The following is a 15,045-nucleotide window of genomic DNA, read 5'->3' as shown; positions in this document are numbered from 1 at the left end:
GTAGATCTTGAGGGAGTCGGTGGCCCTCCAGGTGGTGATGGTGAGAGACAGCCTTTGAAGATGTGGAGTTGTGAGAGGTATGTGATTTGAAAGTATATTTGTGTACTGTTGAAAAGGGATGGTGTAGCCCTAAAGAGAACGACTGTCAGGCTACCAACAGCTACCAGGAGCACATTTTGGTTTCCCAGGCCAACAGGTGCAATGCAAACGTACTATGTGACTTTATGTTTGGGAAGATGCAAAAAGGAACATTAGGACATATCTAAAAGACTGAAAGCCTAATGGGTCCTAAATATTGGTGAGCAGGTGTTAATTTGCATCGCATGTGGAAACGTAATGTTCAGCATGCTATGTACTAGTTCCTTGTTCTTATGCACCGGGTTATGCTGGAATTTCATGAGCTTCTTTAGCTTAAATTCTTATTATGATCCCTCAAATGGCACATAAAATTCAATGGCTATGCCTTCCTACCTCATACAAATAAACAGGCCATCAAATTGTATTTCTACACCGGAAGGCAACAAATTAAGGGATGTCGGACTACACAGTTGTTAACCCAATCAAAATATTAAACATGTACCCGAGTACCAGACTGGGTGATACTGTGTTGTTACGAAGTACTTCATTGTAGCCATACAAACTACATGTGATGTGAGACGTGTGTTGTGGGACGAACATCATCACTAATTCTCTGGAGGTATGTGTCTCTTATGAGGGCAGGGAAAGGCAGACGTTATCTGACTCTGACCCTTGGGCTGGCTATGTGCGGGAGGACCACATAGGGGAAGACCAACTCCAGAGAGGAAGAAAAATCATAGACCAAAATAACTTGGCAGTCATAATTTCACATGACGCAACATGCATGTATGGCTTATTGTAATGTGGAGGAAGAAATCCCAGGTTTTCCCATTCAACTGCTCTATTTACCCCCCGCACCCATTGTAGTACTGAGTTGAGGAAGACAGATGGCGCAATGAGGATGACTAGAAGCACTAAGCCAACGCTGCGTTCTAGTCTTTGGAAGCATTTGACTTACGTCAGGAAGTTTAGAACTGCCACAGCTGATAGCAGTGCGAGAGAGTGGCAGTGTCAGAGGCTGTTGGCAACCTGTTCCAATGCCAACCGGGATGCCAGAAACCAGCAGATTGTGAGCATCAGCTCAAAAGCTCAGACTGACAGTGTAAGGAGAGACCGAACCGAAAGCAACCTGGTGACTGGAAGCAGTAGAAGCCGCCCAGAGCGAAAGAAACCAAAGCGAAGACAGACCGGCTGACAGGATGCACGCCTGGTCAGCGGACAAGGTAAGAAGCCGAAGAAGTGACGCGAGGACCGCCAGAGATGCTCAGTAAGGCCAGGGAGATGGAATGGTTTACCGAGGCGCCTGAAAGCAAATGCTGTGCTGTGTTGAAAACATGAGAGAAAGCAATTGAAGTCATAAAAGGAACTGATACAAATGAGAACATTGTTAAAGAAGGGTCAGTGACCCAGAGTTCTAAAGGAGGGAATAATATATATATGAACAGTGTTAAAAGTGGGACAGAAGACCAAAACTTGAAAAGAAGAATTGATATACATATGAATAATGTTGAAAGAGGGTCGGAGACTCAACCCTTGAGAAGAGAAGAACAAGTTACTCTCTTACCTGGTAACGTTCTTTCGATGGGATGGTCAGACGACGTATTCCATTTCTATGACATTAATCACCACAGCTGTGCTGCTTCAGAAAATCTTTGGCGTTTGCGTCCTGCGTCAGTAACGTCGATACGCCGCCCTCGAGGACCTCCTCCAATGGCCAACGTGACTGGATGTTATAAGTAGGACGCACGACGCCCGTAGCCTCAGTTATAGTTTTTTCCCAGAACGTGTGCGACCAGTCTTCTGCCAGTCCGACACACAAAGGCTTGCGGAAACGTAAGCTGCAATCGCATAAGAAATTCTGTAACGGGGAAGGTAAGGAGGGAGCGATAAGGAATACGTCGTCGGACCATCCCATCGAAAGAACGTTACCAGGTAAGAGAGTAACTTGTTCTTCGAGGGGATTGGGTCCTCCGACGTATTCCATATCTATGATCCCAAAGCAGTACTAATGCAAGGAGGTGGGAAAAATTATTTAGAAAACAGAAATTTAACATGTCCAATCAAATGGCGGAGTAAAGGACCGCCTTGCCAAAGGCCAGACCCTGCCCCCGGATGGAATCGAGGGAATAGTGACGCACGAAAGTATGTACCGAAGCCCAGGGACGCTGCATCACAGATGTTGTGAATGGGAACACCCCTCTGCAGGGCAGTAGAGGCAGCCACACCGCTGGTAGAATGGGCCCGTAAGCCGACCGGTGGGTCCTTACCCGCCAAGCGGTAACACTCAAAGATAGCCAAAATAATCCAGCGAGACAAAGTCCGTTTCGTCACAGCCTGTCCCAAACGCTTTGCAGCGTAACCAATAAAGAGCTGATTGTCCACTCTGACCCGGGACATGCATGAAATATAAAAGCTTAACGCTCTGCTAGGATCAAGCCTATGGAGCCTCTCCTCTTCCTTACCAGGATGTGGAGGAGGATACAATGCCGGAAGAACAACATTCTGGCCTAAATGAAATTCCGACACCACCTTCGGAAGAAAAGAGGGACAAACTCTAAGGACAACCCTGTCCTTATGAAACACAGTGAAGGGTGGCTTAACTGAAAGTGCCTGTAACTCACTCACTCTGCGAGCGGAAGTGAACGCAACTAAAAATACAGTTTTCAGAGTTAACAGTCTCAAAGGGCATGAATGCAAAGGCTCAAACGGAGCACCCATCAGAAACTTGAGAACAAGGTTCAAATCCCAACCGGGCACCTGAAAGGTGACGGAGGGAACACATTAGGGAGCCCTTTCAGAAACTGAGAAATTAAAGGAATTTAAAAATAGGAACACTCTTCAGACGAGCGCTTAAATGTGGACAGCGCCGCCAGTTAACCTTTAATGGTACCCACTTGAAGGCCCCTGTGGGCCAAACAAAGCAAAAAAGACAGAACCATGGGAATTTCACATGCAAAAGAATCCACATTCTTAACCCTGCACCAGTCGCAGAGCTTCCTCCAACGGCAACGGTACAGGGACTTTGTTGCGGGCCTTCTGGCCGAAAGCAAAACCTCCATCACGTCTTCAGGGAGGTCCCAATCCTTATACCTCAACCTTTCAGAAACCAAGCGTGAATGTTGAGGGACCTGACCTCTGGATGGAGAACCTGACCCCCCCCTCCCGTGAGAGCAGATTGTCTCGGTAGGGAAGACGACGTGGAGGGCAGGTGGACAAGTCGAGAAGGTCCGGGTACCACGTCCTCCGGGCCCACGCCAGAGCAATGAGGATCATCCGGGAACCGAACCTCCGTAACCTCCGCAGTACTTGCGGGATGACAGGGACTGGAGGAAACGCGTACAGCAGTGGGAATGACCACTCCACCACGAACGTGTCTCCTAAGGCTCCGTTTGGAGGAAATTCCCGCGAGCAGAACCTCTCACACTTCCGGTTGACACTGGAGGCGAAGAGATCCACTTGAGAGGTCCCCCAAAGGGCGAAGATCTCCAGGAGAATCTCCTGAGCCAACTCCCACTCGTGAGAGATCGCGCTCTGCCTGCTCAGAGCGTCTGCCGTCTCGTTTTCGTCTCCTGCCAGATGAACTGCCGAGATCGAAACTTCCTGCTGGATGGCCCAGAACCAGAGCTGCATCATCTCCCTGCACAGAGGAAGTGACCCTGCCCCCCCCTTTTTGTTGAGGTAGTGCATGGCCACTGTGTTGTCCGTCAGGATCAGGACATTCTTCCTCGCACAGTCGGCAGAAAAGCCTTCAGGGCTAGCCTGACGGCCCTCAGCTCCAACAGATTAATATGGAGTCTGGACTCCGGCTGAGACCAACGGCTGCTGTCAACTCGTTGGCATGAGCTCCCCATCCCGTGAGGGATGCGTCCATCACGATCTTCACCTACGGCCAGGGCAGCCAAAATGGAGCCCCCCTCATCAGATTGCCTTCGTCGGCCCACCAGAGACTGCCGGAAGACTGAGACCACTGGAGCTTGAGTGCCCATTGCAAAGATCTCATCCGCAACCTGGCACCAGAAGAATGCAGGATGCCATGAAGCGGAGTAGTCTCAAGAACTCGAACGCTGGGAGAGTCTGGACAAGTTGAAACTTGTGCACCATCTGCTGAATGTGATGAGCCCTCACCTGGGGAGGAAAACACTGCCCCAGGGACGTGTCTGGAGCCTCTGAGTAGGTGTCAAATGGGACTTCTTTAAGTTGAGGGAGAAGCCCAGCTTGTGGAGGGAGTGGCAGGTGACTGACAGATGATCCAGGACTTGCTCGGGAGAGCGCGCCCTGATCAACCAATCGTCCAGGTAGGGGTAGACGTGAATCCCCCCTTTCCTGAGGTGCGCTGCCACCACTACCATGAGCTTGGTGAAGACCCTCGGGGCGGAGGTCAATCCGAACGGCAGGACCCAAAACTGAAAGTGCGATTTGCCAATCGCAAACCTCAGGTACTTCTTGTACTTCGGATGGATCGGCACATGAAAATAAGCGTCCTTGAGGTCGAGAGACACCAACCAGTCCTGAAGTTGAAGGGCCTGGAGGACTTGAGAAAGAGTAACCATCTTGAACTTGTCCTTCCTGAGGAGTTTGTTCAAACCGCGCAAGTCCATGATGGGTCTCAATCCCCCATCTTTCTTTGAAATCAAAAAATAAGGGGAATACCATCCCTTGTTCCTCTCCTCTACAGGCACCAGTTGTATGGCGCCCTTCTCCAGCAGGGATTGAATTTCCTGCGCAAGGAGCGGATCCGGACTCTTCAAAGAGAGATTCCCCGGTGGATTGTCTTGAGGCCTCTGCCGGAAAGGAAGACAGTAGCTGTGGGTTATGATCTCCAGAACCCACACATCTGAAATAATGGCGCGCCACTTTACAAGATGCTGCGCCAGCCTTCCCCCAACCAGCGAACCATGGGACATGGTCTCATGACTGAGCTGAAGCAGCTGCTGTGTTGCCTGAGGGCAAAGAGGCAACAGCCCGAGCAGCCTTGGCACCTCGAGTACCTTGTTTTCCACCTCTGGCACTCCTACGGTGGCCCCTTTGACTGGCAGCTCCTCTCGCTTTACCAAAGGATGAGTAACAACGAAAGGAACCTCCCCTCCTTTGCTGTCCCCTAGGACGAAAAGGCAGAGGTTGTCGAACTGCAGCGCCCAATGACTTAGCTGCAGCTTTTGAGGTCTGCAACCTCTCAAGGCTCTCGTCAGCCTTGCTGCCAAAAAGATGTTCCCCGTCAAAGGGCATGTTGAGGAGCCGGGCCTGCACATCAGGAGCAAACCCCGACTTCCGCGACCATGCAAACCTTCGTATCACGGTGCTCACCGCCATGGACCGGCTGATGCAATCTGCCATGTCCAGACCCGACTGAACGGCCTCACACATAGCATCCTTGCCATCCTGAACCATGGCAAGGAAACCATCCCGCTCATCCCCTTCGGGAATATGTTCAGCCGCCAATGAAACATAGTTCCACAGAGTGTGCGTGAAACGAGACAAGGCACAAATGGAGTTGGCCACCTGAAGCGCCATACCCCCTGCAGAAAACACTTTCTTCGCCAAGCCGTCAAAATGCTTGTCGTCCCCATCAGGAGGGATGGTAGGGTACGACGCCTACTTTGCCGGGGCCGTAGCCGCCTGCACCACCAAACTCTCCGGAGTAGGGTGCTTGGACAAGTAGCAGGGGTCACTACTGGCTGGGCGGTATTTTTGCGGCAAAGACTTGCTCACTGCCGGGAGACTCTCCGGAGCAGTCCAAGCCGCTGCCACCCTCCGCTGTAGAGCCATATGAAACGGCAGTACCGGGTCAGTTGGTGGACCAATTCGAGGATATCCATAAGGTCATCCTGAACAAACTCCCCTGGGGGAGCAGACCATCCTAAGTACTCAGTGACCCGTGACATAAGGCGCCGGTACGAAGAATCGGCATGAGTGCCAGGCTCAGGCCTACAAAACTCCACCTGCGGAGAGGTGTCCAGCCCACTAGCATCATGCAGGGACTGCCTCAGGTCCTCAAACTGGCTATGGCCTGAGAGAATCTCGTCAGGCACCGTGCCAGGCACCATGCCATCATTAGAGCCCTCATCCACCTCTGAAATGAATTCCAGATGGCGGTAAGAAGGCACAGAACTGGAACCAAAGCCATGCTTGCCCTTGGCCAGAGCCTTTCTAGGTGGTTCCCCCGAGCCACGGGGTACCCCCGTCGACACAGCCCCGAGAGGCGTCGAGGTCGTCGAGTGAATCGGCGCCGGCGTCGAGAGAATCAGCGTCGATGACAGACGCTGTGCCGACAGCATCAACGGCGTTGACACAGGCCTCGAGGGCGCCGACTACTTCCTCGGAGGCAGAGCCTCGAGAAAGTCCGTCGACGACCTCGGCGCCACAGGCGTCGATGTATTCCTCGAAGACTTCACAGGTTCACGTGGTCTCGAGCACGTCGAGGACCGGGACCTGGACCGGGCATGCCGAGAACGATTCCCCTTGTCCAAGCGGGACCTTTCCCGCGAATCGTGACGACCACCCGAGTCTGAAGGCGTGCGAGCGGCGTCTCTCGGCTGATCACGACCGACCCCACTCGGAGGCGTGGATGGACCAGTGCCCTGCAATTCGAGAATCGCCAACATTTTCTTCCTGAAGGAAGCCCATTCCTCCGGTGTCGCATGCTTGGTGGGGTAAGCAACCCGGCAACGGGCGGAATGTCCTCAGATGAGGACGGGGAAGGCGAACGATGACGGCGCTTCCGGGAGTGCCTCGAAGAGGCAGAGGAGTGGCGAGACCGACTCCGGAACCGAGACCCACTGGGCTTCCGACGTGGAGAGTCGCCCCTCGAGTCGTCCGTCGAAAGCCGCGCAGACCTCGACTTCCGGGGCTTGGACACCTTACCTACCGATAACTTCTTCTTGAGCTCCCGCAAGGCTTTTGAAGTGAGCGACTGGCAGTCGACACAGTCATCCGTGTCATTGGCCTCCCCGAGGCACCAGAGGCAGGTGTCGTGCGAGTCCGTGACCGACATCTTGGACCTACAGTCCCCGCACTTCTTAAAGCCCGGACGCGGTGTGGAAGACGAGGTAAACATCTTCACGAAGAAATATTTCACAAACAGGTTCGAAGAACCGAGAAAGCAACAGAAACTCCAAAGAGTCGAGGTACGCCGAGATTCCCGTAGCGAACACGTTCGCGGAAAAAAATGGAACTGAGGCTACGGGCGTGGTGCGTCCTACTTATAACATCCAGTGACGTCGGCCATCGGAGGAGGTCCTCGAGGGCAGCGTTATCGACGTCATCGACGCAGGAGCCAGAGATTTTCCAAAGCAGCACAGCTGTGGTGATTACTGTCATAGATATGGAATACGTCTGAGGACCCAATCCCCTCGAAACTGATATACATGCGGACAATGTTGAAAAGGCGTTGGAGACCCAACACCTGAAAAGAGGAGACAAAGTAAATACAAACTTTATCAAAAAGTGGTCAGTGACCCAACTTTGGAAAGCTATTGTGACGTGGATGAAAGAAAAAGTGAATGGAGAAAGAGAAAGACCTGGCAGGATAGTGCACAAGGCAGCAAACAGGGAGTCTGAGACTCACACCCAGGAGGGGAAGAAAAGAAGTGAAGTGATATCCTGGCAAGGAAGTAAACCAGGAGTAAGAAGTGAAGTGATATCCTGGCAGGGGAGTAAACCAGGAGTGACAAGTAAAGTGATATCCCGGAAAGGGAGTAAACCAGGAGTGAAAAGTAAAGTTATATCCTGGCAAGGGAGTAAAACAAGAGTGGGAGGTGGAGTGATATCCTGGCAGGGGAACAGGAGTGAGCATAGAAGTTAAGTGATATCCTGGCAAGGGAATAAATCAGGAGTGAGAAGAAAAGTAAACCTAAAGTTGTGGATCAAAAAGGGAAGATTCATACCCCTTTTACGAACCAAAGAGAAGGTAACAAATACTCAGGCGGGAGAGTAAACCAGAGATAGAAACTGTCGAACTACAAGAGAGGTATAACTTCAAGGGAGAAGTTATTTCCTATTGAATTGAGAAGCGAGATATTGTGGGAAGAGCAACACGGAGAGGAGGAACCACCCGTCGTTTTTGTGGAAGTTTGTTGATCTTCATCCAGAGGTGTTGGATAAACGTGAGACAACCAGAGAAAACATAGGGGAAGGGAGGATCCCTTTCTCTGTTGTAAGGGAGGCATGGTATCACAATTACTAACACTAGGGGTACAACTTCTAAAACCTTTATTCAAATTTCAGGGTTTGGAAAAACTCCTGCTTTGCTCTAGAGCTATGATGGGAGTAGTTTCGGCCAAATAATAAAGAAACCACAGTGCTAGTTAGGCTCTGTCAAATCAAAATTGCCTATACTAACAAAACCTAATGCCGGCCCTATTTATACAATAAGTGTGTAAAGGGGAATATGTTTGCAAAAGAAAATCAGTGTTAGAATATAAAGAATCAATGTGGCTGAGTCAGCTCTCTTCCCCATGTTGGACAGCACGGAAAAAGGCGGCCCCCGTAGACAGGATGAAACGCCCTGACTCAGGTTCTCAAAACAAAGGCAGTTCAAAACATGGCTCGATGCCCGCTTGGCCTTCCACATTAAAGTCACTAATTTCAGCTTTCAAAAGTTCTTTCAAAGTTCGCTCGGACCTCTAAAAGCAAAAGTTCAAAGTAAAAGTTCACGGATATTTCTCTCGGTCGGGCAATCACAACACTTCCCAATGCTTAATCCACACTCGTTGGGGATTCCCTTCCCCCAAGTTATCACACTTCCGGTCTCCCTCAGTCGGGCTCGGATCTTTCACGGATGTTGAAGACTTTCTAATGTGTGAAGCTTTTACTATAGACCTACACAGGACCACTTCGGCTTTCTCTTCAGCTCACTCTCTTGTGTTATTTGCCCCAGTGTCTCCTGGTCTGGGTAGTTCAGTATCATCAGCATATAAAGTCAACATTCACCTTTTCACTTCCCCTTTTGCCGGGGTTAATCTTGACCATTGCGCATTTAAAGTCGATTCACTATGTCGCTTTGTAACAAAACAAATTTCACCTTTCGCAGAGACTTTTGTGTGGGCTACTTCCTTTCGCCGGACCATTCAGCTACTCAGTATCACATGCTTCACAGTTGTCAGAAAGTTAAAGTTCACCACAGGTCTGCGTTCCTTTGCATCTCATCCACACAGCCTTCAATTGTGAGATATACTGTTGCAACGTCAATCTTTCCTGAACACACACCAGCCTTTCGTGTCGCTCACCAACTTACCCTCTGTGTGCATGCCTTTCTTGTCTTTGCGGTCTTAATTCACGATTTAATGTTAATACAACAGGCTTGGCCTTGCCTCCCCAACTCTGTCGTTCACCCGAGAGGGTCGCTGACGCCCTTGAAACACAATGCAGTCTTCTTGTCTGGGATTTGGCCTTCTCCGCATATGTTTCATGGCTCTTCGGAGTCAATAACCTCCTACAGGGATCTCCTGGCTTTTTCTCTCGTCCCTCCATCTTGAAATGTGGAGAGTGGTTAGGTACATTGCTCCTTTGAAATCTATAACAAGTTAAAGAGAGAGAGTGTCTCTCTCTCTTTCCCTTTCTTTCTCTCTCTCTCTCTCTCTCCATATTGTCAGTAAGAGGAAGCGGGGGAGGAGCGGTTAGCAAAGGTCAGGACTGTCTAGAGGGAGGAACGAGTAGAGAAGAAGGCCAAGGAGTAGACACATACAATAGTCAAGTTTGCGGACCATGAGGCTGGAGAGAGTTTTCCTGGAGTGTTTTATAAGAAATAAACACATTTTCTGAGTGTCGAGAAGGTTAATACAAGCAGCAGTGGGGCAGATGAATTGTTGCAGGTGGAGGTCCCTATCAAAGAGGAAGCCAGGCCTTGGGTGAGGGTGCAAGTACTTCTTCAGGCATGAAGAATAAAAGGAGAGGGGAGGGTATGGGAGGGATGCCTTTGGCAGCTGAGAGAAAGCAGACTACCATTTCTGAAGAGTTCAGCATGAGGCAGTAGAGAGCTATCCAGTGGCAAATTGCAATGAGACCGTTGGTAATCTGTTCTGAGATAACTGGGGTGAAGGAGGAAAAGGAGAAAAAGATTGGAGTATCATTAACAAAGATGTGATTGGGAAAACCAAAAGGACAATATAAACGTCTTCTAGGGAAAACGCCCAAGGACTGATCCTAGGGGGATGCAGATATTGAGAGGGTAGAGTCAGAAACTTGCGAGTTCCAGGAAATTTTAAAGGATCAACCTTGCAGGTAGGAGGCGATCCAGGGAAAAGAAGATTTGTGAATACCACAGTTCTGGAGAGTGTGGAGGAGTGGTCAAAGGTGTTGAAAGCGGTAGAGGTTCAAAAGGATGAGTACAGAAGATAATTTGGAGTGGTGAGCATCAGAGAGAAAATCTGCAACATGTATGAGAGCAGTCTTGATGGAGTGTTTATTATGGAAGCCAGATTGAAGTACATCACCAACACCATTAATCTCAGGTTACTTAGTGTTCCAGTTGAAGACCACTAGCTCAAGGATCTTTGAATAATGGGAAAGAAGGAAAATTGGACATTAGTTCATAAGGACGTTTGGGTCAGCACAGGGTTTCGTCAAAAGATGTAGGTCAATGGCAGATTTGAAAGAGGCAGAGAAGAGTCCAGCGGACAGATACGTTAAAGAGCTCTGAGAGATAAGAGCAGGTGATGTATACTAAATCTTTGACTATTGGGGATCAAAGGGGTCGATAGGTGCGCAAGATTTGTTGGTGGTATGAAGGATGGGTGCTGATTGGGTAGGCGAGGTAAAAGAGAAGTGGTCGAGAGTAGAATAGGTAGGGGGGAGAAGTGAAGGATGGAGAGGGCGAGAGAGAACAGCTTTGAGTGTTGCACATTTTAGAGGTATTAGCAGCAAAATAGTGAGCAAAGTTATTAGCAGAAAGGGAGGAGGACAGAGATAGTGGCTTGGGACGTGTGGGCAAAGCTTGGAGGGTAAATGAACCTTTTTTGTGGGTGATTTCAAAGATAGGTGATTAGGTTTGTGAGGTAGGAGGATTTGGCAGAGTCCAGTGAAGAGGGAAGACCATCAAGGGATTTGTTTGCAGGGTAGGAGTAGAGTTGGGATTAGCTATTTGCACCAGCCTCGTAGTCACAGCACATGTTTGTTTTGCAAGTCTTAATCTCAGATGTGTTACAGGGCTCAGGAGGGGGACTGCAAGGTGACAATGTGCGAGGATAGTTGATTATATGAACTTTACTCGCAGTCCGATTTCGTCACAGCCCGACTTCTCGAGCTACACCGATTCGCTGCAATTAAAGCACCGCACTGAAATATAAAGTGAAACGCAATCAGATGGTGGAACGGATCATCAAATAAAACAACTAATGACTTGTAAAGACGGCACGCAGTATAGAACACAAAATATACTATGTTTAAGATTACCGTCCGTGGAGAACATCGCGTAAGCATCCATTAGCTTTGTTTAATTCCAGAAAACTGGTCTGTGAGTGTTTTCTCGCAAGGTTTCATGGAATATGCAAATAATGAGATTTTGAAATCCCAAGACCTCTGCCCCTCTCACTACAGGAAAACAACTTTCCATTTTCAGTTTCTGTTCCCAAAGCAGGGGACACCTTTGCTTTGTCCTCCCCTGAAGCCCAGTCTCTGTTTTCACAAAATGAAGTTCGTAGAACATGCGATGTAGCAAAATGGATCGGACGAGCAGATCGGATACCCTGAACCACGCAGTAAATGCATACCGGTGAGTTTGCCACGAGCAATTCGGACAAATCAGGATAGTTTTGGTCAAAGGGAGTCAAAATGCATACTCAAAGTCTCTACAAAGGATGTGCCTCGAAGATCTGCATCTGGTCAATGCCCTGATTTCCAGTAGTGTTCTCAGCATGTGTATGATCATTTTCAGTCCCCACGAAGGGCAAAAAGATTGTTGAAGACCGCTTTAGCTTCCTGCCTCCGGTCATCACATTCACTGTAGATCAAATCCAATCAGGTGGAGACAGAGTTGTAATGAAACATCAAGGATTCTCGAACTCTACTGGTATCTGCCCACCAAAACATAAATGCAATACAGCAATATCCAATAGGTTTTGCCAACTTGGCTTTATACTTCGATACTTGGGGCATGTGGGAATGGGTGATACTAGCAGAAAACAATCTGCATGCATGTGCGGTCAGTGTGAGACTGGAACATAATGCAAACAGATCAATGGAGACAGAAATATGACTCTCCCAACATAAGTACATCAGCCGGTACACTGTCTAGCCTGCTCAACAGCCACCTGCCCACCCCCAATTCACGGGGTCATAGCAACTCTGGAAAATGTGGATTCCTGCCTTTTGAAAGCAGGGGGAAAAGCTGGTGCAGTGGCAACCCTTTCTATGACCTTGCTCTAACAGACCCGAGGGATGGCTCTCGGCCCCTTGCCTCAGCTCCAACAAGGGCAACCATCTCAAAACCCTAACGCCCTTCCCCAAACCAAGATCCTACATCCCTGGTTCAGTTCCTTTCTGGGTCAGGTGGGGAGCAGCGAAGGGTGGGGTGGGGTAGGGGGCCTTAGCCATGTTCTAGCACCATAAAGGCAAGCACCATGGAAAGACCTATACAGTCACGCTTATTGAATGTTGGTGCCCACTTGTTATTGTTGTTCTTGTTATTTAGCATTTGTATAGCGCTCTATATATCATTGGTATGATCTCAAAGCGCTTGTAGGTTGAACACCCTCAAGGACCGCAGTCCAGGTCAATCGAGAGAATAGGGTACAATATAGTGCTTGGGTGCACTCAATATGTGTGCTACTAGTGAGATTAGCGTGATGGAGGCAGCATCCTAACATTAGGTGTGGTGGTAGTGAGAGATCAGTCAAATATGTACAGTCAAGTGGTTGGTCTCAGACTGCATTCTGGCGGCATTAGGCCTGTGTAGGAAGTTGATGTGTGCAGCTAGGACGATTTGTTTGTGGGTTATAGCTGCGTTCTAGCAGGTTGTTGAGGTGTTCATGTAAAATTGTTTGTGTGTGCAGCTAGGCTGAAATTGATAGAGGGGTGCAGCTGCATTCTACTGTTTGTTGGTGTAAAGTGGAGAGTGAGCATGGTGGTCGGAGAGGCGAGTGTCTAGAGTGGGTTGTGTACTTTTTGTTGCTCACTGGTCCTGGTTACTTTCTGGATCAGGATGAGCTGGCAGTGATCGTTCTCATGATTCGGGGTATAGGTACTCAGGGGTGCTTTCCCATGGTGGACCCTAGTAGGTTATGATTTGTATGATCAGAGGGTCATTATTCTCAGGTTCAGCCTGTGACCAGTCAAGATGCTGAAATATTAGCACAGAAGATTCACTTTCATAGTCTACTCCACACTTTTTTTGCAACAAAACGTTTTGTTTTACACTTTTACTAACACTTAACTCTTGGATGTGTCTAAAAACAATACTACATTAAATATAATAAATGGAGATGGAAAACTTACTGTCTCAAAAAATATCTCCATCATACGTGTTCTTTTCTCCTCAACACTGAGCCCTCGTTTCTTAGACTAAATGGCAAAAATATTACATTATTAAAACGCTGTAGTAATAAAGAATTGAGTCAATAAACATATGGCGATCTTAGTACAAACACAAGTTGGTTAAGTATTGGCAGTGCAACATTTTTGACTTTTTTTTATAGGCATACATGATCTCAATTCACCAATTTTTTAATATTACAACTTTTGTATATTGCAATTTTCTACAAAACATCCCATTCAAAAAAGATAGTCACTTTAGTACTTGGTTAGCAAGTCTGAAGACAAGTGAAGTATATTATTTCATGGCAGTGAGCCAAGATGCTGTATTGCTCAGGAAGAAAGTAGCTGATGGCACACTTGGGTAAGAAGCGTTTTAATATGCCAGGTGCTTCCTACAAATAACGCAATGCTTTTTAGACAGCCCTTTTCACGGGCAGAAATGGCAGTTTTAGATCGTCTTAATGTGAACATTATTCAGATAGCGCAAAAAATCTGCACTGCTCAAGCTACTGGTGTGTATGTATCCCTCTACAGAGAACAGAAAAAAAAGTTCTACACCCACATACACGTTCTAAATCAGCAGTTTCGCCTCATAAAGTATCCTAACAGCACCAGTAGTAGCTAAAACTACAACATGGCACAGATGCAAGCTATAAGAGAAGAGGCAGCCGAGGAAGCCAGTGTATGCAAGAACTACGATGCAGTCTACCACAGCACGAAAGCTGCATGCCAAACTGAATACCAACCACCAAATCAAGATTATAGGTGCTATATAGCATAATCCAGAAATAGTCACTCATCACACTGTTTCTTTGTGTGATATTAATGGCAAACAGAGGAGCAGTGAGGTTATGTTTTGCAGTGCCTGAAGGAATTGTGTGAGACAACTCTTGCATTTTATGAAGTGTGCCATTTATCCGATCAACTTTATGTTGGCAGCAGTTCCATCCTCTCGGTTGCCTACACTTGGGAGTAGTGTCCAACTAGCATCCGTTTCCAGCTGGATTGTGGCTCTGATCCCCACTGCTCTTTGCTCTCTTGCATCAATAGATTGTCCACGGACTCCTACAATGACATCACTCGATTGGCTTACTTATTCGATAGAAAATAAATTAACTATACCCCTAACATGGCTTATAGAAGATTTCTCTGCGGATTTAGGACTTGAATCGGCAAGAATACAGTATATTCCAACATAAAAGAACATCGAAACATGGCAGGTGTATCCCCGATAATTCACCGATTCCAATTTCCACGTGCAGAGTGAAACATATCAAATTCTACTCTAAAACAGGCTCTAAAATCAAGGGGGTCATTGAGCGAACAGCACAAATAATTGTGTGCAAACTTTTAATCCACATACATAAACCGGGACTAGTGTGGCGAAGCCTTATGAAAAGTATACCAATTAAATCATCACAGTCTTTCTAATCATTCAGGGTCTTCCGGCTCTCACGGTCTACTGTCTTGGTTGTTCTGGACCATTGTTTTTCTTTTACA

At 48.0% G+C, this 15,045-nt stretch overlaps 1 protein-coding gene across 2 annotated transcripts in view; it reads right to left on the bottom strand.

Moving 5' to 3' along the window:
• MND1 (meiotic nuclear divisions 1) overlaps positions 1 to 15,045 on the bottom strand; it is a 1,036,840-nt gene that overhangs the window by 937,915 nt on the left and 83,880 nt on the right. For both annotated transcript variants that reach the window (XM_069631298.1, XM_069631299.1), the window contains exon 2: positions 13,507 to 13,572. In XM_069631298.1, coding sequence (XP_069487399.1) covers positions 13,507 to 13,572 — 66 coding nt within the window. The remainder of the gene's footprint in view (positions 1 to 13,506; positions 13,573 to 15,045) is intronic.

Source organism: Ambystoma mexicanum, chromosome 6q, assembly GCF_040938575.1.
Source record: "Ambystoma mexicanum isolate Mex_15411 chromosome 6q, UKY_AmexF1_1, whole genome shotgun sequence".
In the NCBI taxonomy this organism is placed as follows: domain Eukaryota; kingdom Metazoa; phylum Chordata; class Amphibia; order Caudata; family Ambystomatidae; genus Ambystoma; species Ambystoma mexicanum.
Note: the sequence above shows the minus strand (reverse complement) of the source record. Positions and strands in the feature narration are given on the sequence as shown.